At 34.4% G+C, this 23,667-nt stretch overlaps 1 protein-coding gene across 7 annotated transcripts in view; it reads right to left on the bottom strand.

Annotated features, from left to right (window-relative positions):
- pxb overlaps positions 1–23,667 on the bottom strand; it is a 132,463-nt gene that overhangs the window by 10,554 nt on the left and 98,242 nt on the right. For 2 of the 7 annotated variants that reach the window (XM_015981406.2, XM_064355498.1), the window contains 2 exons: positions 19,002–19,221; positions 5,554–5,663 (listed from right to left, as the gene is read on the bottom strand). In XM_015981406.2, coding sequence (XP_015836892.1) covers positions 5,554–5,663; positions 19,002–19,205 — 314 coding nt within the window. In that variant the 5' untranslated portion in view covers positions 19,206–19,221. The other 5 variants (XM_008197272.3, XM_008197271.3, XM_015981407.2 and 2 more) reach the window with 5 other exon arrangements.

Raw genomic sequence — 23,667 nt, 5'->3', positions numbered from 1 at the left:
AAAATTCCTCGGCAATTTGATCGTTGTAAAAAGCGGCCAAAGAAAAAAGCTCTTTATCGTTAATGAAACTTTCTAATTCGTCTCAGTTTGAAACTTCCATAATACTTTGAAATTCAAATGCGGAGCCGATCCGACATAAAAATGTATAAGCGGAAGTGGTGTCTTTTCGGAGCTCTTGATCTCTTGTCGACCGGAAGTGATGGGCCGGCGAGCACGGATAATACCCAAATTCTGGTGGGGAATCCAGGTTTGACTTAGCATTGGCTGGATTATTCGGAGCGACATGATTAGAAGCGGATAATTAGTGGGGCGGACCATCATAGGCAACCATTTTCCCACACAAAACGCGCCTAATCGACACCGCACGCTCTGGTTGGTATTTATGGCGCGCATCTTGTCTACGAAATATGTGAAAAACAGCTGCTGCAGACGCTGCTTTATGGGGTTTTAATCCGCGACGATTTACCACTGGATTTTCGAAATAACGCGCCTTTGCTACAGCCGGGGAATGCCGGCTATTCGGACAAGGGACGCGGATTCTTCGCTGATTAAAAACACCTAAGGAAAATAAACCTGGCGACATGTGGGACGTGTCGAGTGCCCGTTTTGGCTCACATTGCACCAACACGGGATGTTGGATAGTTTTACTGCCGCTACCGGTTCGAGTTATTAAAGATTTATGTATTAGACAGAAAACCGAATGGAAATTTTAATGAGCAATCCAGGGAGGTATAAAACACTGGACTGAGACCAATAAAGCACAGGTGGATTGTGATAACGTCATTCAATGGCATTCCCCATAATCAGTTCCAGGGAATTTATGCGCGATAAACTCACTTAACCAAGCTCATTTTTTTCTCACGAAAATTCGGCGTATAGTCTCATTTAAAAATAAATTTTTCTTTTTCTTTGACAAAGTTAGGCAGGAGCTGATAGACCAAATATTTTTCCTCATTTATTATGATGTTCCATCGACATTATTCAAATGAAGCCCCTAATCTAATTCGGAAATAAAATTAACTAGACGCCCTCTGGTAATGACTTTTGAACTATGTCGAAAACAGTAAAGAAATTTTCGTAATGCCACATTTAACTGACATTTAATGAATTGTTCAACAATTTTGCGTGTATAGTGTTAATTACTTACAATAGAAAGAATTACTTTAAGAGTACGTGGTGGTAAATACTAGCGTTGACTTTGGTTCTGTAGTTTTTCGTGGTAGAAAGTGTTTATTGTTGGAACTTGAAAGTGGATAAAAAGTGAAAAATATTTAAATTTTGATTACAAAGTGTTATCAAACAGTTGTCTAATTAAAGATTATAAGTAATGGATCACAGCGAACACAAAGTTTGGCTCAAGAAACCAATAAATTAGTGAAGTGTTATGAATTTTAGGTTAGAATTTTCCACTGAAAAAATCATGAAATGCTGCGGTAAATCTACAAAACTACAATAAAGATTAACAACTGCTGATACATTTAAACGTAAATTATGCCAAAAGGTAGGCTTTTCAATGTCTTTGTAATAATTTTCCAATAAAGAAAGTGAACCAAACAGTCATTCGTTATTCGTGTTTTCCTGGTCATCTCTCATTTATCAACATAAGTTTCTTGCATCAAAGATGCAATAATCATTCCGCATAGGCAATGTAATAATTGTGAAGCCCCAAAATTCGTACAACGCTCAAAATATCCGAATAAACATTTTCCCGCCATTTATGGTTACTGTTTTCGACCTAGCTCAGTGGCGCCCCCAACGGTAATTTTACTTCCGAATAGTGTTTGTAAATGAATTCAATTATCCTTTGAAATTTTTTGGGTCCAGCCAGGTGACGTTTTGATAATTGGCCTAAATGATAGTCTCCTGAGACATCGATGAGGTGCAGGTTTGTGAGCAGGACAAAATTCCTGGACCCTGATTACATCCGTTAAAATAATTAGATCAAGATAGCCGGCGAACATGTGCTCGTTAATCGTCCAAACTTCCCGGTTATTTTCGTTTGAATTTGAATAAATCAAATCAGAAAAAATAAATTTCTTCCCGTCTGGAACGCAGGCAGCTTCCTTCATATCAGTTTACTTTGCGTTAAAAGCCCTCGCTTAGAAAAAAAAAGATCCATCAATTACCTATTTTGTGTCCGCTTGAATATCAAATTGAATGAGGCGAGTTTGAACCCTTCTAATTATTAGCGCCCGAGTTTTTGTCTGCTTTCAGGCGTATCACAGTCGCAGCACTCAAGTTTCATTCAGGTCGCTGAATGGCCGTGGAAAGTGTCTTTTATCTGCGCCCAGGTAGCAAAGTGCGATCACACCGTGCGATGTGTAATAATTAATCAGCTGAGACGCGACTCATTATCGCGGGTATCCATTACAGCCTCCAGGAAGTCATTAGATGAGGAAAGGCTAATGGGCGGGCTTTATCGCGCGTTTTCGAAATTTCTGTCACAAAATCGGGCGGCCCTACTTAGCGACTTGACGCAAACCAAATGCCCGGGCTATCTAAAGTGTGGCACTTGAGCCGTCAAAGACCACCAAACGTCGATTCTAGACGATTGTTAATCGCATTCCGGCACTTCTAGCCACCCTAAATGGATTTTTACGAGCCACAAGCGTCTCAAAAGCGGTTTAAGGTTTTAATTTAGCAAATAATAACATCAAATCCAATAAAAACGCATCTGAGCGACACAATGGTCACTGCGCTGTAAACAATAACGAAAATTCGATATAATTTTCAAGAGGAAATCGCTACTGCCATTCGAGATAATTTCCACAAGGTTGCTCACATTGTTAGCCGGCACGTCGTTATTTTTGCGAAATGAAACACGACTTTCCAGCCAAGTTGAAACAGGGGTGGAATTCGAAAAACGATCACACAGTCCAGACTTTATTGTCTACGGGACTGTCAACATTAATTATCACTTACACATGTATACGATTTTTGACGATTATCTAAATATATTATAAATTGCCGCGATGTTTGTTCGGCTTGGGGCTAATGAAATTCATTAGTTTTTGTTTGGGTTCAGACCATTTATCATGCGAGAAAAATTTATCTCCAGACGTAGAAACTTAGTTATTTTAAAACAGATTATCCGAAACGTTTAACCCCACTGACAAAAAACGAAAACGACGAAACAACACGAATTATGGGGGACCAGATTTACTAAAAACTCGGCATTGTTCTTACTACAGCCGTTAAAAGAAAAAGAATTTGATTTATATCAAGTTACCTTGATATATTTTTAAGTCCCCGAGACGGTGTTTTTGTTTTTAAAATAGCATAATAGACCATTTTTAATTTTTTTCAAACTCTCAAAAAGGGCATAACTCGTCCTTTATTTCATAATTATGAATCCTCATAATCTAAAATAGTTTAAATAACATGCGTCTAAAAATGAATCACATCGTAGTATCTAGCGAAGGTCTAAGTAGGCCTAGCCAAGGCACTACGATATTATTCCTTTCTAGACGCTTGTTATATTGCAAATTGCAATTAGTTATCTGATAACTGATTATTCAAACTAGGTAAGATATCCCTAATTATTTTTTTTATTAAAAACGAGTGGATTTATTAAAGAATGTATTAAGAAATAAACGAAATATATACAAGATTTTCAAATCCTGTAACTGTACTATTGTGTACGTATTTCGACTTTGTATCAAAAACTTATATTAAAAGTGTTAAAAGTAGTAAATTCCATTGTTTACTTCAAAATTTGGATTAAAAATTAATAAATCTGCATCACTTACTCGTTATTATTTTCCAGTACACGTTTCAGAGTAACAATACAAACTTTTTTTTAAGTAAAACACCCCGTATTTTTCTGTATTTTTAGATGTGGGTTTGAATACGCGATAATTATTTTGAGTTAAATTTTTATTTTTTTAAATATTTTAATTTTTTTAACGAAATCTACAGTCAATAAAAAATAAACCAAAAACTAAGAATAAAAAAAACAGATTTTCACTCTTTTTACGAAGAAAATTCAAGAGTAAAACTGCAAAAAGTCCAATTTTTAGTGCATTGCAAATAAGAATGTAAAAAAAATCAAAAAAGTTGAAATAACATAAAAAAATTAAAACAATAACCTATTTTTTTATTTGCTTCTCAAAAATTTAAGTTATTCTGTTGTAATAAATGACGAACAAAAGTGTAAGTATAACATGAATGGTCATATTTAAGCTAAAAATTTGTCATTTTGATTATTAAAACAATAGTTGAATTTTTAATATTTAAAATCAAGCACTTTCGGTCCACTTTGATAAAAACCATTGTGGTGCAAATGACTAAGCTGTAACCATGACAACTCATACAAAAGTTAATGCCACGGGTACGCTATTTACACCACATGGGTTTTATGAAAGTGAACCAAATATATTTTTTTAATAATCAACTAAAAATAAATAAAAGACAAATAAAAGTAAAAGTAATTCAAAAATTTTTAATGCAAAATTAAAAAATATGGCGTTTTGCGTAAAAATTATTTGATTTTTAAAAGATTTCTCAATTTTTTAATTCACTTATCTTCAGTATTAAAACTCTAAAAAATTCTTAAACTAAACTGCGAAATTTACCTGTTAAAATTATTTTTTTAAAGTGTGTTTTCACCAAATAAGAAAAAAAAATGTTTTATTTAAGAAACCTCAGTCTACATTCTACTTAAGGTGTTTTTAAAACATCCTGTAGAAGTACCTACCTAATTTTTTTTATGTGGGGCCTTCGTAAATATTTTAGCATCATTTTAATATTTAGTGGTGAACCAGGTAATAGATTTTACCAGCTTTAGATAAAAAAACTCTTCACAACAACACAAGTATTGTACTTTATTATCTCAACGAAACATTTTTATATAGTTTTCTTTTCTTTTCTTTCGGCGTTTAAATGATTGAAAAGCAAGATTCTTAGCAGATTATAAGCGCATTATGAAATTTAACACAATATTTCTTAATTTAGACAACCTAAATATGTTAGGTCTATACAAGTAACAGTTTCTGGTGGCATAAATATGGTCACAACGTTAATAAAAATTTGAAGAAAAATATAGGATTCAAATTAAATCAAAATCTATTATCACAGTTATTATTTTCTACTTTTGATTTAATTTTTTTTTTGCTTCAACACAGTAATAATACTTAAATTTTGGTAAACTATGACAAACAAGGTGATTCGGTGGAGCTGACTAGAACCCTAAAGTTATTCTTGAAGAATACAAATACAATTTTGATTGAAAAAATCCTTTATAATGAAATTGGCGTGAGCTTTTTCCTGACTGAGCCTCGTCTAGTCCGGGTTAATTTTAATTCATTGTTCTCTGGCACATTCTTGGGGATTAAAAATCCGGGCCAGATTTATTTTAGCCGTGTTGCGTGCTTCCCACGAGTATTTCTCCGTTTCTCTTGCATTGTTTTCAAGTTTCAGCTTTGCCCCAATGCGCATTTCGCTTATCTAACTGCAATTGGGGTTAGTGACGGACTGCTCATGGATTTATGTGCGCGCTCTCTTATAAATTACATGCTGAAAATGTGTGCTTCCGTCAAAGAGGTTTATACTCACTTCCACACGAGGATAATGGCGATGATAACGAACAGACCAAGAGCGGAACACAGCACTATCACAGCCGATGTCTGGAGAGATGGACTACTGCGGTAGCTTGCGTCGATCAGCTGGAAAAATAAACACTATTACCATGTGCATGCCATAAATATCGGTTCGGTTATCCCGGAAAACGCTGACTAAATGTTGTGAGGGGTGTTTCTTATGCAGATGACTCGGATTAATAAAAATACCATGACTGGGCGGGTTTGGAATGACCCATGACAGGACGTGCGATCAATAGGCACTCCTGAGGCGTCAAATTTGTGTAGTTTGGGCCATCCGGTGTTGGCAGTTCCGGTGCTAAAGCCTGGCCATAATTCTAGTGTCAGAAGTTGAAATCTGCGCGGGTGGTGTAATTAAATGTAAATGATACAAATAAAAGGAACACGGGAAAACAAGCAATGCATATAATCGGCGATCATAAATAATTGTAATTTGTAACTGTCGGTGTGCGTCCAATGGGGGTTATCTCTTGATAAGGTTGGTAATTAGAATCAAATCGAGCCGTAACAGATAGTCTGTTCGTGATTTGTGGATTATTTGATAACGAAATGAAACGTAATTAATTTCGCTATGATTTAGGAGCTCAAACTGCGCTGTTGCCTACTAATGAGAAAGTCTAACGCAGATGCATCCACTATTAAGTAGGGAAAGTTTAGTGATATCTTCGACGTTTCGTCGCAATAAATCAAAAAGAAAAACAATTAGCGGTGATGATCGTAAATTGGACCAACTTTCTGCTCACATCCGCAACAAATAATAAATCATAAAGTTTCCTGCTGAAACATATGAATTACATTACGGGAATTGGCAATAGGTCAACAAGTCGCGAGTTGACCGGAAGCTGATCTCAAATGCGGAGGAATGGATTTTAGCGCATTGGACATCCATTCAAAAATTCAGTTCCCAAAAAATACTAACAAAAAAAGAATATTCCAAAAAATCCGTGTATACAGCGTGGAATTTTCACGACTTTGATTTAGCCGATTTTGGTGAAAATTCCGGAAACAGGCCAATTTTTATTTTTCCGTGCCTACTATTTGGTGCATATGGTTTTTGTTTATCTGTTGTCAGAAATGCACAGCCACCTGCAACTTTTTTTTTCAAATGTAATGGTATGTCAAGTGACACTTAGTATGAAAGCCCTTTTCGCAAGCATTACAACGCACTATTTGTTTTTTGAATTTTTTCAAAAACAATTTTATGGTGTGCCTAATTTCAACTCAAAAAATTGGTTTTTATTTTTCAATCGCGTAGGCTTTGAAAATATTCATAAAACAAAGAGTGCGTTGTATTGCTTGCAAAGTGCTCTTTCACATGAAGTGACACTTGACATACCGTTGAAAAAAAAGTTAGAGATGGCTGTGCATTTTTGAAAACAGATAAACAAAAACCACATGTACCAAACGATGTGCAACGAAAATAAAAAATCCACCTGTTTCAGGATTTTTTATAAAAATTGCTTATATTCCAGTTACAAATTTTATTTTAGTCAATAATTCCACACAGCTTTAATTTTTTTATCACTTGGGCATTGACAATATTCGGGAGGTGGAGACAAAGTTGGAGGTGGCTGTGCAGTTTTGACAGCAAATAGACAAAACCATGTCCACTAAATGATGGGCAAGAAAAAACAAAAAGCGGTCTATTTTTGGAATTTATACAAAAATTGCCTATATCGAAGTTTTGAGTTTTATTCCAGTTAAAAAATCCACACTGTATAACCCCCTGAGTCTTCCAAAATACATACAAAAGCCATATTTTTTCCACGATCTGAAATAATTTTGGCTTTTATCGGCAGTTTTTTTAGATTGAATTGAATTTTTTTTGGGTTCTGGAGTCAAATGCGGGATAAAAGTTTCATTTTAAGTAATTCTAAAATCAAAAAGTTTCTCTTCGTGTTTAAATCGAAGTCCGGTTTTTCACTTAATATTCTTAAAATTTCAAGGAAAAATAATATTTTCAACAAAAATATTAATAAGTTTTGATAAAAATAGTGGACTTACCAAGAGAGTTAATTTTATTTACTTATTAAATATAAAAAAAAATCAATAGATATGTAGTTTATTTTGAATAAGAGAAATCAAGAATTAAACTTTCAGGATTTTTGCTTTGATTTTTGCAACCTGCGGAATGGATTTGCTGGTGAATAATCCCTGTTGCGTGATGTTTGCTTGCGTTATCTGGATGGCATTTGCAAGGTAACGTAAATAAGGGAAATAGTGTGCAATTGTGTATTGTATTTAGTTGAGCAATTCCGCGTTTGGCGAAAACGGCTGAAATATGGATGTCGTTTTGAAATTCTCGTATGAAAGACAGTTAATTAAAATTTGTTAGAATGAATGCGAAAGCTTGAACCTAGCTGGAAAGCCCATTTTGATAAAGGCTAGCTTTCGTTTACTTATTGGCGAACACAAAGAGGATCGTGCCAAGCTTTTAGCAGATATTACGTAAATCAGCTCGCTTTAATTAAAAATATCCCACACGAGTGAAAAACCTGCTTTTCGTCCGGACACTTGTCCGCTATCTTCAAAGGCTTAAAATTTCATTTCGCTTCCGGATACCGTGTTTATTCAGTCGGATTGCCCGAGACAATAAACCGATTTTTTCTCTCGCCTGCGCTGGGTTTTAATTAGGAACCGTAAAAGAAAATGGCCAATCTTGATGGCCGGAGAAGTCATGTGTGACCCAGAATGGCCGGTTCCGGGAGTTCGAGCGCAACAAAGAGCTCGTAACCCGATCAAGACTCACCAGCTCATCTTCCGAGAGATCTACTCGACCATGCACAAATCCCAGCGAACTTTGTTGAAAGGGAAACTTTTCAAGTGCTCAACGGATCGACAACTTATCGACGAGACTTGATTGAATTTGAATCACCGACGACTAACACGCCAAATTTATCGCCTTTTTAAATGACACCTTTATGGACTAACTTTCAAACAAGACGAATAAAAAACAAACAACTGCAACTAATTACCGACAGACATGCTTTAAGACACTGCAGGAGATATTAAACGCCGCCTGCTCATGACAGAATTGTTTTATCACAACGAAATTTCGCGAAAAGAGTCGTAACGAGCGAGGAAAACAACGATTCAGTTTACTTTTTACCTACAGCCCGAATGTGTTAAATACATCAGCGGGGAACATTGACCGAAAAAGGAACAAACGACCTCACAATTTCACGCAAAACACACACCTGCTGGTTTACATAGCCGCAGAACAATTGAATATACTTAAAAAATGCTTTACAAATACTAAGGTTGCTTTAGGGAATTATTAGCTGTTTTAAAATATTTTTTTATTTAAGTATAGAAATTCGTTTTTAAAAAAGTCTAGAATCTTCAACTGACCAAATATAATTTTCGTATAACTTATGACTAAAACAATATTTTAACAAAATTTTGTAAATCACTTTCCCACGTACTCTTTCTCCACCTCTACGCACGTACGCCATCTCTGGTAGTTTCGAAATATATTTTAAAATTTTTTTTTGCGTAACTGGTCATCTATAAGTATTTCTACGAAGCTTCAAAGTCGAATTAAACACGAAGAGAAACTTTTTGATTTTAGAATTACTTAAAATGAAACCTTTATCCAACATTTGACTGAAGAACCCAAAAAAAATCCAATTCAATCCAAAAATAAACTACCGATAAAAGCCAAAATTATTTCAGATGGTGGCAAAAATATGGCTTTTGTATGTATTTTGGAAGACCCAGGGGGTTATACAGTGTGGAATTTTTAACTGGAATAAAATTCATAACTTGGATATAGGCAATTTTTGTATAAATTACAGAAACAGATCGCTTTTTGTTTTTTCTTGCTCATCATTTAGTGGACATGATTTTTGTCTATTTGCTGTCAAAACTGCACAGCCACCTCCAACTTTGTCTTCACCTCCCGAATATTGTCCATGCCCAAGTGATAAAAAAAATTAAAGCTGTGTGGAATTATTGACTAAAATAAAATTTGTAACTGGAATATAAGCAACTTTTGTAAAAAATCCTGAAACAGGTGGATTTTTTATTTTCTTTGCACATCATTTGGTGCATGTGGTTTTTGTTTATCTGTTCAAAAATGCACAGCCACCTCTAATTTTTTTTTTCAGCAGTATGTCAAGTGTCGCCTCATGTGAAAGAGCACTTTGCAAGCAATACAACGCACTCTTTGTTTTATGAATATTTTCAAAGCCTACGCCATAAAAAAATAAAAACCAATTTTTTGAGTTGATATCACGTAGGTTTTGAAAAAATTCAAAAAACAAATAGTGCGTTGTAATGTCTGCGAAAAGGGCTTTCATACGAGGTGTCACTTAACATACCATTACATTTGAAAAAAAAGTTATAGGTGGCTGTGCATTTCTGACAACAGATAAACAAAAACCATGTGCACTAAATAGTAGGCAAGGAAAAATAAAAATTGACCATGTTTCGGGAATTTTCACCAAAGTTATGAATTTTATTCCAGTTAAAAAATTCCACTCTGTTACAACAAATCAACAGAGTCAAGCAAAAATAAATTAAGCGAAATCTATTGGCTGTCCTGGAGACAATACACATGATTGTGCACAAAGGTAATTGTATTTTAGTGCATTGTCGCTAATGTGATTTATTATGGGTCGCCAAATAGTGATTCTGTTCGTAATACACGTCAATAATAGGAACAATGATTAAATTCCATAAAATATGATACGCCGATAGCAATTCTATTCCGAATCATCTGGATTAAATCGATTATTTCTTGAGTGAAGAACAATCGGACGAAACGTTAAATTCTATGGCGCCACCTGAACGCTATGACAAATTGAGGCAGCATATGTTGTGCTTAAACAGGCTGTTCCCTCGGGCCCGACAATTAAACGACCAGAAAAATGCCTTAATTTCGTGGCTCGAACGAAAAAATGGGGGAATCCCCGGCCAGGCGATTGAAATAAGCACGCCTTTAGACGTTTTATCCCAAATGGCACAGTTAAAATTCCGTCCCTTTTATTGGTCGGCCACTAGAGCCAAACAGTTTTATTGGCAGTAAAAGTAAGTTGTTTTCTGAATTCTGGTTATTTTGTGTCGCGCGTTTTGTGTTTCCACTTGTAGGCTGTTTCGAGAGTGTGTGTTTACCTCTTGGGAGAAAATGTAAATAAATAAGGCCGGGCACATGGCCGGTCTGTAATACACGAAATGGCGCTATTTATAGAGTTTTCCGCATGTAAATAAACAAAATCGGGGATATTTGTCGCGAAGCGACAGAGAAAAAGTCCAGCGATGTCGGGAATGGAGAAAGAATCTCCTAAATTCTAGCCGCGGCAATAACAAACAGAAAGATCAAACATTAGAGAGAAGAATCTCACCGAAAGAACCCTTCCTGAAAACAAATAAAAACCGAAAAGGCACAATGAGTGCGCGGCACAAAGATGCCGAAATAGTTCGTCGGCTTTAAATATTTGCTCAAATAACGCGACTTTTTGCAGGTGTTCCCCAGAAACATTGCGCTAATTGATGATTAATCGGAGTTGGGAACTCACAACCAAAACTCCAGATGATGGGTCGGTTCAAGCCGTAAAATTTACATCACAGTCGCAATTAAAACGGTTTAACCCTTGGGAGCCGCGAATGGAGCTTAATAAATTTTGTGTACTACAGTTGCGTTTTACTTCAAAATAATAATTCCGTAATAAAGTTTTGATTTATGGACGCGATTTAATTACCCCATTTTACTTGCTGCAATTCCACTACAATCGTAAAAGTGCACGCGGAACAATTTCCAAGATAATTGCGCGATTTTTTAGACCCCAAACGCCACACTTTTCGCGGTTTAACTACCGATAAAACGACAACAATTTTGGCGCGGCTCTGTCTAATAAACACAAATGTGCGGTAAAATATTCAAAGGTTTTTCGTTAAAAAATCGCACAGACGGTTCACGTCCTGGCTGCACCTGCAGTGCAAATTGCAGGAATTTATGGCCAGTTAATAATTAGAGTAATCGTGAGGTATTAATGAATTATTTTTGCTAATTATAGTCCTTTCATTAATGACAGTATGTAGCAAAAGGGGGCAGGTATTTATGGAAATTTACAAGAGTTGAGACAATTCCTGGGCAATAAAATGCGCACAACAAGTCAAGAAATAGAGAGCCGTCTGTTCAAAGTATGTTTTTCCCTCATCCTCCGTCGTATAAATTATCCCAAGGTCCATTTACCCGAGTTTATATTCCACGCTCGATTACGCATACATATATTCAAATTATTTTTATTTCAGTTGGGTTAGTTAGTAACGCTATTTAAGAAGTTAAATATTTACGTTCGAAAATATCCCAGTCATTTTCGTAGCAATTTACCCAGGAGGTAAACATTGTCGACAGTCAGCCGAAAAGAATGGTGTTCCATTTGTTACACGAAGATAATTACATAAATGACCCGATAATCTACAACTCCCCCGAAAATAGAAGTGCGGTATCAGTGTTATTTTAAATTCTTCGACCAAGTGGAATTTTAATTGAAATTCCTTATTCTTTTTCAATGTCTCCCCATTTTTATGAAAAATAACAACGGAAGCGAAAACAATTCGGGCAATAATTACGGTTTGTCATCGTTTTCTCACTGAGACTGGGTTAAATTATCCGTGAAATGCATTTCTAGATCAAAGATTAGTGATAATTATTGTTCCGAAATTTGGAGGAAGTGTCGCTCAAAATTTAAGAAACTTCCTGCTTGTGGACATTGCGCCACAATGACGACGTTTCACGCTTCAATCGACGGTTTTACCTGAAAACGGTCGGTAATCTGTTTTGAGGTTGCTGGCGACACAACAGCCGCACAGGGCCGGCTTCAAAGACACAAAGCAAATTGAGAGATTTCAAAAATTTTTCTTGTTTCTTGTCGTAAACAATTGTAAAATCACAGTATCTCATAACAATGGTATATATTTACGCGCATTCAATAAAAAAGCTTCTCACTTTCCAAATCAAACAAGTTCATCATTTACTGAGATGATTCCTTTTTAATGACATTTTGAAAAATTAATTTAGGCTGAAAGGATAATGTAGTACAAGAAGAGCAACTTAAATTTTCATAACAGTAATTTGAGCAAGTTATTCAATCCAGGTGAAAGCTTACCTCTCCTCTGGAGATGTATTTTTAAGATGAATTTTTTGGTAAATATACAGGCTTTTGGATTTTATCCATTATTTCTTGTTTAAAAGTCTCCTTAATGTTTTTTAAAATTGTGCGCGTATGACCATTTAGGTGATTTTTTCAATTTCTTCGCACAAATGTAACCAATATAAAAAAATGTTCGACTCCTTAATGACATTTTTCGAATAATTGAGATAAAAACCTGGTGGATCTTTAAATTTTTAAGCCTTTTATTGCAAAATTGGGCAATAAATGAGTACCTGGTTCAAAAATCGATCATTGTTTCCGATATTAAAAAAAAATTGTTTTTATGTTAAAAACTTAAACAGTAAAGGCGGTAAAAAACTCAAAAAAAAATTATTGTCTTAAAATGGTGATTTTTTAGTCTATTTTAGCAAAATCCCAACTAACACCTAAGAACATTTTTCTATTTTAAAAACATGCTTAGGTGCCTACACACAGTTAAAAAACATTTTTTAAAATTTTTGATTCAATTTCGGTCCGTTTTTGACGAAATTTTGCGATATAATTGCTTTCATCACTGACAAAACATCTAAAAACACAAGAAAAAAATAAAAATTGTGTAGTTTCTAATGGAATTTTCAAATATTAGAACGACTGTTTTTGAACTAATTTATTTTTGGGTTTTTTGTGTTTCTAGTTCATTTACCTAATTCTAAAACGCTGAGAAAAGACAAAATCAATGTAATTTTTGATGAAGGTTTGGTAATTTGTGATCAGATCTAGCAAAATCTCAGAAAAAACAAAAAAATTGGTTTTAGAAATATTCTTAGACGTTAAAAAAGATATAAATAAATGTTTTTCGGTTAATTTTTTGAGGAAATTTTGAACAAAAACCTACAAAAATCAAGTGAAACAAACAGAATAATAGCAATTATGATGTAATTTCGTGATTTTCCGGACAATTTTAGAATATTTTGAAGAAAAATCTTTTTCAAATTGTACAAAAAGACAAAAGAAACAACGTGTATAGCTTAAGATTTTCACTTAAATTTGTTACAAAAATTTGCGATATAAAAGCGTTTCAAGATCCTGATGGCGCACAAAAAACGCTCGTTAAAGACACTTTTCCTCAGTGATTTTTCGGTCTAGTTTAGCAGACCTTTTTTTTGTTTTTGTCTTGCTCACTTTTGACCAAATTTTTGTGATTTTTCGGCGTAAAGTAATTCAAAACCGAACTAATCGAGTGAAACAATTTGGACTTTTTCAGCCAGTTTTGAAAATCACATTCAAGAAATTAAAACTTGATGGGCAAAAAAGTTGTTTTTTTTTAAATTAAGATCATAAGTGTGGAAAAAGGCAACAAGCCCTTGCGAAAATCCAAAAGCACGCTTTAAATTGAGAAAAACTGACGTGTGAGAGTTGTAAAATCTCGCATTACGTCCCTGTGTGGCACCGGGGTCGTGTAGAATGTCTGAAAGGGAATCCAATACTTTTGTCGTCTCGCCCAAGGTTTCGTCTTTTGTAATTTTGTGTTATTTGGTGGCCGATCCACTTGTTGCTCGCCGAATCTGCATTAATTCCAAGATGGTGGGTTTAATAACCCGCCTGAAAAATCTAACGTCTTTATAAGTGAACCGTGGCCGAAGAATAAATAAAAACTCGTATCCCAGCACGTCTCATTTTCTATCATAGAGTCTTGATTACTTGGGGTTCGAGTCGAGAGCGGGTTCTTCACTCAATCACCTCAGGTAAACTTTTTATTCGGGGTTATTAACATATTTTGTAAGCTCTTTATTATGAAACGCTGTGCGTGCTTCAGGTACTACGATTAGCCTTTAGCTTCATAAAAGATATCATGATTCTTCCGAGATTACAACAGTTTATTGCTGTAAATCAGTCCTTTGGAAATGTTATTCGACCTGGATCATGGTCTTTATCTGGCGTGCTTGTAATTATATCGAGTGCAGGAGCTCCATTACTTGCCCTATTTATTTGCATTGTCTGCCTCCATCTATCGATAATTCTAATTAAATTAATGCCTCCTGTCGCTCCAGGCCGCCAGTAATTACACAATCTGCATGATTAATTGCACTCATACACAATTACCTCCCGAAAAAGTAATCTAATTACGTCTGCAATTAACACAGTTTCCGATTAGGCCCACTCAGCATGTCGTGTTATTAATTTTTTCACTTTTAATTAAAAATCCCCGCTGAAGTAAGAAGTATTTAATTTCCGGTGCAAAGTAAACTTCATTACAATCACTTGTAATTGGATCAAAAATCCCAACGAAATTTCATCCAACTCTAATGTTTAATAGAGTTATCTACGAAAAACTGGCTTAATTCGCTACGTTCCACTACAATAATGGAACATTTTTCCTGCGAGTTTTTCAAGCCAAGACGGAAATCGGTTTTCAAGAAACAATACAGGTGTTCAAGACCAGGGGGAAAAAGATAAACGCGTTCGTTATGAAGTTATCAAAAATCTAAGTGCGTAATATTAGAGATCATTATTTATAGTTTTGCAAGAGCGATTATTCGCCCGTGGCGGATTTTTTGGCTCAATACAGAGCGCACAATTTTCAAGATGAATGGGAATGAACGAACTTGGACACTTTAACTGAGGTTAATTGGATTATTTTGCCTCTCCAGCGGCTTATAATTGTAGTAATTAGTATCTTTCTCTCGATATTAAGACAACGTTAAAAAAACAGAATCTAACTGGAAATAACTCATTACATTAAATAAAAAAAACAGTTGCAATAAATAAATTCTCATTCACAATAAGGAACAGAAAAATATCCACCAATAAACACCACCACAACGAAAAAAAGATAATTTTATATTTTTTTAAATTATAGATAATAATTAATAAAAGAAAATCTTCAACACAAAAAAATAACCAAAAAAAACCACTCCTTACAAAATAAGGTAAGAGCAAAAGTATGCCCTCTGTGTATTAATAATTTTCTTATTTTGCGTATTTTTTTTATTACAACTATTTGTTCTATTTTTTTATATTTAACAAAACGATAAGGAATGCACTACCAAAAACTGTAGAAAAATGTTGGAGTATATACCTATAACGTTAAAATGTAGCATTTACAAAAATAAAATAAGATTTGTTCGAGCTTTTTTTTTGAAAAATAGACCAAAAATATTGTCCATTTTGTGCTTACAACTTTAGACATGAAAAAAATGTTGGGAACAGATTTAAAAAATCATTTTTCATTTCATATGATAAGAAACAATTGTTTAAAATAAAAAACTAATACAGTGAACATCTCTGAATAACGGACACCTCTCCACAACGGACAATTTAAGATTCCCCATCGGTGTCCGTTGTTGGGAGGTTTTACTGTAGTATTAAACAGTTAATTTCTACTTCAGTAACTGTTCAGCAGTTACTACTAAAAAAACACAACAAATAATTCTTTATTTAAAAAATAACTACAAATTTTAAAATTGGTGGTTTTCGAATTTATCGATTTTTGGTAAACTTTCCACATCCGGCATCATTTGTGCTAGTAGGTTGTGGCTGCTAATTAACGTTTTACGGAATTAATCAATTTCCAAGTAATTTTTAATTACTGGCTTTTTTACAATTTTTTTTATTACAAGTATTTGTTCTATTTTTTTATATTTACCAAAAAGATAAAGGAATGTACTACCAAACACTGTTGAAAAATATTGGAGTATACCGATAACGTTAAAATGTAGCATTTACAAAAATAAAATAAGACTTGTTCGAGCTTTTTTTTTGAAAAATAGTCCAAAAATATTGTCCATTTTGTGCTTACAACTTTAGACATGAAAAAAATGTTGGGAACAGATTTAAAAAATCATTTTTCATTTCATATGATAAGAAACAATTGTTTAAAATAAAAAACTAATACAGTGAACATCTCTGAATAACGGACACCTCTCCACAACGGACAATTTAAGATTCCCCATCGGTGTCCGTTGTTGGGAGGTTTTACTGTAGTATTAAACAGTTAATTTCTACTTCAGTAACTGTTCAGCAGTTACTACTAAAAAAACACAACAAATAATTCTTTATTTAAAAAATAACTACAAATTTTAAAATTGGTGGTTTTCGAATTTATCGATTTTTGGTAAACTTTCCACATCCGGCATCATTTGTGCTAGTAGGTTGTGGCTGCTAATTAACGTTTTACGGAATTAATCAATTTCCAAGTAATTTTTAATTACTGGCTTTTTTACAATTTTTTTATTACAAGTATTTGTTCTATTTTTTTATATTTACCAAAAAGATAAAGGAATGTACTACCAAACACTGTTGAAAAATATTGGAGTATACCGATAACGTTAAAATGTGGCATTTACAAAAATAAAATAAGACTTGTTCGAGCTTTTTTTTTGAAAAATAGTCCAAAAATATTGTCCATTTTGTGCTTACAACTTTAGACATGAAAAAAATGTTGGGAACAGATTTAAAAAATCATTTTTCATTTCATATGATAAGAAACAATTGTTTAAAATAAAAAACTAATACAGTGAACATCTCCGAATAACGGACACCTCTCCACAACGGACAATTTAAGATTCCCCATCGGTGTCCGTTGTTGGGAGGTTTTACTGTAGTATTAAACAGTTAATATCTACTTCAGTAACTGTTCAGCAGTTACTACTAAAAAAACACAACAAATAATTCTTTATTTAAAAAGACAACTAAAAATTTTTAAATTGGTGGTTTTCGAATTTATCGATTTTTGGTAAACTTTCCACATCCGGCATCATTTGTGCTAGTAGGCTAATTAATGTTTTACGGAATTAACCAATTTCCAAGTAATTTTTAATTACTGGCTTGAAATTAGTTCTACGAGTTATTAGTTGTTGAATACCTGGCATTTATGCAAATCATCATGAAGACGAATTAATTTATTCGTGTCACATCACTGCCCAACCCTGCGAAATTTATTCAGTTTTAAAAATGATTGACACATAACTCGCCGGCCACATATTATTACACTTTATTGTCAAGAACAAATTTGATGACAGTGCATTTGCGTTTCATTGTTAGTTACATAGTGCATTTACAATGAAGTGTTAATATTTAATGGTCAGTGTATTTCCCATGAGGGTCATGCTTACATTTCATATGTAAATTTTACGATTTAAAACATGGCATTTGATGGTGTGCTGTATGGGGACTCGAATTATCAAAATTTCGCCTTTTGATAATTCCGTGTTTATTCAACGGAACAATCACATGAATTGACCGCCAGTTTAAATAAACACTATCTGGTGGAAATATTTGTGTCTGGTGATATTTTACTGCGTTTGTTATTAATTGATTGCGTTTCGCTTTGAGGCAAAGGTGTTCTGCATTTCTGTAAAATGTGTGCAAGATTCTAGTCCGTATATCAGCAGATATTTATACGTCGCAATGCACCATTCGTATAACTCACAGGACCGAGGAATGAACGGAAAAAGTTAAAATATGAACGTTCCTTCAGATTTTATGTGGATCGCCAGGCCGGCAATAAAATAAATACTAAATACATGGGAGGGAGAATCGGCACAATTAAAAATAATTAATACAACTTCGAAGTGAAGCAATAATTTGAGAGGCTTCTCAAAATGTGTTCATTAACGTTGTTCGCTCCTCACTGCTTCATTATTAAGAAATAATGTAAGAGCTTCCGCTCAATTGTCCCGTTAAAAAATTAAGCGTTCGCTTAATAATTAAACGTGCAATTTGAATTCTTTCTGTGATTAAAACGTGGTGAAAGTCCCAAAACGTTGAGTTATGACACCGGATAGCCGGCCATAAACCATTCGGAAATGTCAAGAGGTCCACTAAAAATTTGTTTCATAATGACAGTGCTAAGGACATTTTACAGCTCCATCCACTCAAATTTACGACAGTCTGTGGGGGGTTGGCCCCTGATTTTTCCCAGAATTTGACTTGGGCCCATGAGGAAATACAATTATTTCCCCGATAAGCCATAACTCGCGCGAAATTTAAATGGGAACAGCGACTTGCAATAGACGTATAATATTGATAGTGGCTACCGGTTCTGGCCATAAAACTGGTAATAAAATCAAGAACACAAAGTGGAGGCGCTGTCTGTTTTACCAAACAACTGCACTTCCAACCTCGGGAGAGGCAATAAAACAATAAATTCCGAATATTGTAAATAAATCAGCACTTCGTTCCGGTAGTCGGCGTCCACCTGTACTTAGGTTTTACGGCCCGTGGGGTGATTTATTGGCCCGTTTTTGGAGGAAGCAAGACTTGGGCCCCACTCTATGCAAATTAATTTAGACTGATTATCACTTACCGGTAGCGCATCACACGTCTCGATAGGCAGGGGGTCTTCCGTGCAGTACTTGGGGTCGGAGGGCTGGAGGATGGGCGGCCGTGGGGGCGGCGGAAGGAGGAATTCCGGGGGCGGCCCGGGACAGTCGCATTCAGCCGCTTCCATTCCCCACATGGCCTCCAGACCTGGCGGTGGATCGTCTCCGTACTCTCCAGGCCTTTCCATAGACCTCACCCGATTACTGGAACAACAGCAAACATCCAGCTTTCGTCTCTTTTACAAAAATTTGTAAAATCAGATCCGATTCCGACTCACGATGTGTTAATTCTCCATTAAAGGAAAATACGTTTTACAAAAGTATTGCTCAAATTAAGGAAACTCAGAATAAAAAAATTGTCTTTCATTCTTTGAAGAAAATAGTAATTCAAATATTCAAGTGAAAAAAAAATTACAAAAAAATTAAACTTAATTATTTAGAGCACTGATGAGTGACCTACAGCCAATTCTAATGCATACAACTTACTTATAATAAAGAAATTGGGGTCGTAACAAACAGGCGTTTAAATTTCGTGTTTATTTCCCGATTGTTCGGTCGGTGTGTTTTCTGCTCATAATTCTCTTTTACGGCGAGTTGTTATTTTTAATTTATGGGTGAATTCCTGATGGTTTCTTCATAGTTGGAGAAAATGTATTGAATAATAAGCACATAAACACATAATAAGTTAATTTAGTCGTGTATTAGAGGAAGTTTGTGCGAGTAGAAGTGTAATTAGAGCGGAATTTTATCTGAATGGTGAGGAAGTCAAGAAATTGTATAAAATTCCGAAAATTAACGGTTGCATTTCTTGAAACTAATCAGTACTCTGATGTTGCAAAATGAGTTCTTGGCGTCTTATCGACGACTCAGATCAAACGAAATACTAATTTAGTTTTTAGACTGACGGTTTTATTGTAAAAGTAAACCATTTTCCGATGGGTTTTATTATTGCTGATTGTCGGAATGATAAGTTGCAAAATTCCTGGCCAGATCGGACTCACTGGAACGAACTACAGTTAGAGGCAATGAAACTTTATTATTTATCACCACAGTCCTTCAAAGTTTAAATAAAAATGTGAGCTAATCACTTTGTAATTTATTTACATTTTTACAACAATTAAGTCAAGATACAAAATTAGTTTATTTACGAATAAGAATATTTATAAGCTTTTTGCAATAAAAAATGGATAAATTATTTAAAACGTGTAATATAAACAATTTACTTGCTCAAAGCTTCGGAAAAGTATTTTTTTAATACAAAGCACGATTATTTTGATTATTGCTGACTGTCGGAATGATAAATTCCTGGTCAGAAGTCAGAACGGATTCACTGGAACGAACTACAGTTAGAGGCAATGAAACATTACTATTTATCACCATAATCCTTCAAACATGAAAATAATAATGCAAGCTAATCACTTTATAATTTACTTGTTATTTTATTTTTTTACATTTTACAGAAAAAAAAACAATTTACGAATAAACGCTAATAATAATTGCTTAAAATATCCCAATTTATTGGCTTTTTGTGACGAACCCTTTAAAAATTATTTGTTAATTTTTATAGCTAGAGAAAATCTGGCAAAATTAGTGTGTTCCTGATTCAAAAAAAACCTAAATCATTTGATACTGCTGACAAGAATTTGGTCGAGTTTGCATTAAAAAAAATATATAAATTTTGATTACTATTTTTATTATTACTAACTGTAAAAATGGCAAGCTGCAAAATTCCTAGTCAAATTCGGTGGAACAAACTACAGTTAGTGCCACAGTATCATTTATCGCCATAATCCTTTACAACAGCTTTGGAAAACTACAAAAAAATCAACTAAATTCACATAAAAAATTGTTTATATTTACGAATAAAATGCTCGTAATTAGTTGAAACACAGTAAGTTAGACTTTTTTTAGGCTATTCACGACAAAATCTCTTGAACAAAGTGAATTTCTAGATCCAGAAAGACATAAATTATTCTAAATTACTTAAGTGAATAAATGTGTGACAAAATCTGGCCAAAATAGCAGATTTTTGATTAAAAAAATCTAAGTGACACATTTTCCGGCTCAAAAATTATTTATTCAATTTATTTTAATTACCCCCGGCTGCTGTTAGATAGCTGCAAAATTCCTGGTCATAACTCATGTCAGAGCTGATTCAATGGAATGAACTACAATTGTAAACAATGAAACATTAATAATTTATCACCATATCCTTTTATCTACAAAATTTCTGACTGTCGCTACAAAAATGCACCTAAAATTACTCCAACTAAGTGAGTTAATCACTTTGTAATTTATTTGCGTTTTACAGCCAGATATAAATATTTACAACAGCCTTGGTAAAGTACAAAGAACACCTGACTTTGATATGCAAAGTACACATTTTTAACCAACATTTTTTAAAGTGCATGCGCTATTTCACGAAAGTAAGTGCACAATTTAATCTAATGTTTACACAGCTTTTGATTTTAATCACTCGTTCAATTATTGTACTTACGATTACGGAAATACGGTTCGAGTGATTTATCAAAAGTAGAAATTGACAAAAGTAAAGTTTATTGAAATTGTGGTGTCTTGGTGGTTGTTTTTATTAAAGTTGTTCATCAGAAAATATTTACTTGACACTCTTATCTACTCACTGAACAAATTACTGTCGATTTCTCACCACAAAGTTGGTTTATGTTTCAATGCACCCACAATCGATCACATCACACGAATTACTAACACTAATAACTTTTAATTCTGATAACGACTGATCAGATAACAGACGGTGAGGGATTTTACCCGATTTTGGAAATTTGTTCAGCTATTTAATTGTGACAATCCTTTGCCCACCTACCAACAGATGGTGCGCTAGGTAGTGGAGGAGTTCACCTGTGGAACCACTTTCTTCACAGTCCAACATTTTCAAATGTGGGCCAGTTTTTGGCACCTTTCGGTGGCATTTTTTGAAATTATTTTTGGAAAAAAAGCACTCAACACACCTTCAACATGCCCTCGTATCACTTGTTATCGCCCACATCACCATCACTAAATAAGCACGCATAAATCCCACAAAGAGAGAAAATCCAGCTCGAGAAAAATTCCTCAAAGGCCACTGTAATCCAGGTTGTCGCGCACAAAGACCGACCAAGACACACACCTCCAACCATCGAAGGCCGAAAATAAACTGCCGTAAACTACATGCTGAGCTTATTTCAAACAGCTGCATGCTTTCGACTTGAGATTCAGACACCCCTCCATGGCCCAGGCACCAATCAGGCCGTTGGTGCTGGGTGGAAGGGACTTACAGAATTTCAGGAGGGGATAATGATATCATTATTTCCTAATTTACAGTTGGCCATGTTTATTTACAGGTACCAGCGAGATGGGCGACCATGGTCGTGAAGGTCGTCTATTGTTGAAAGGGAAATCGGTTTTATTTTCGACGGAATGTGCGATTAGTTGATGAAAGCAATTTCATCGGCACAATGTCAACGAATTGCTCAGTCAGGAAAAAATCGGAGGAAAGCTTTCAAAATCCGCTGAGAGTTTTCAGCGCGTTCCCACGATGGACATTCCATTGTTCTGTTACATACTTGAAGCGATTTACGAATTGTGGTTTCAAAGGAAACTGCTGCTTAAAAAAGTGGATAAATGCATTCAGGTGAAACGAGGAAACAAAGACGGAAAAAAGAGAATTTTCGCTACAACTTGTCGATTTTTCATGTCATTGAAGTTTAAGTTACGTCCGAAACAAGTTTGCAAATATAATTACGTGTCAGTTGCGCCTGCAACTTGCAGGTATTTTTAACAAAAAGACGATTATGTCGAAATTAGTTTGCCTGAGCGATTTTTCATAATTAAAAAAGCTCCTTATTTGTGTACAATAGGCGTTCGTATCGGGAATTACGAATTCTAAAGCTCCGAAATATTAACTTTGGTAGAATCCAACAAAAACAGCCAAATCAGATTTTTCGGTTTTATAAATTCAACATTGTTAACTCAACAAATGTAATTTTTATTTTACGACGCGAATAAATTTTGCTTTTACAGAGGGGAATAACAATTTGTTGACTGCTGTCGAAATAAAACAGATGGAATATTTACGTTGTTATTTCAGGTTGCATTTATTACAATTACCTCGAGTTGAGTTAAAGAGAATTTGTGATTTTCCGTCTTGTAATGATGCGTTTTGATTGTTGCAATTTTCTTATTTGTGTCTTTAATTTATTGCGACTAGACTGTGGTAAGCTATCATCAAAGAGCAGATTAGGGCTCTAATAACCATTATTAGTTCTAAACAGGCATGGCGTGCAGGATAAATGATGGAAAATGCTTCATAATTAACTGCAAAATTTTCCCAATTATTGCAATCACATTGACATAGACATCAAAGTGCTGTTACAAGGCACATATTTAGTACTCTAGTAAATAACAGATTATCCTTTTATCTAGTCATTTTCGACACGTTTGCCTTTATTTTGACTCATTTATTCACTATTTTGACGATAAATTAGAAATGCTTTGGACGCTTTTTCTTGTCACAATAATTTACATAAATCGTAATTTTATTTTTTGAACTTTGTTATTTATTTTATAGATTATCTAACATATATATTTCTGAAGACGTAAGTGTAAATCCAAAAATTTTCAAAATATCTCGGAAAG

This window comes from Tribolium castaneum, chromosome 3, assembly GCF_031307605.1.
Source record: "Tribolium castaneum strain GA2 chromosome 3, icTriCast1.1, whole genome shotgun sequence".
NCBI lineage: Eukaryota > Metazoa > Arthropoda > Insecta > Coleoptera > Tenebrionidae > Tribolium > Tribolium castaneum.
Note: the sequence above shows the minus strand (reverse complement) of the source record. Positions and strands in the feature narration are given on the sequence as shown.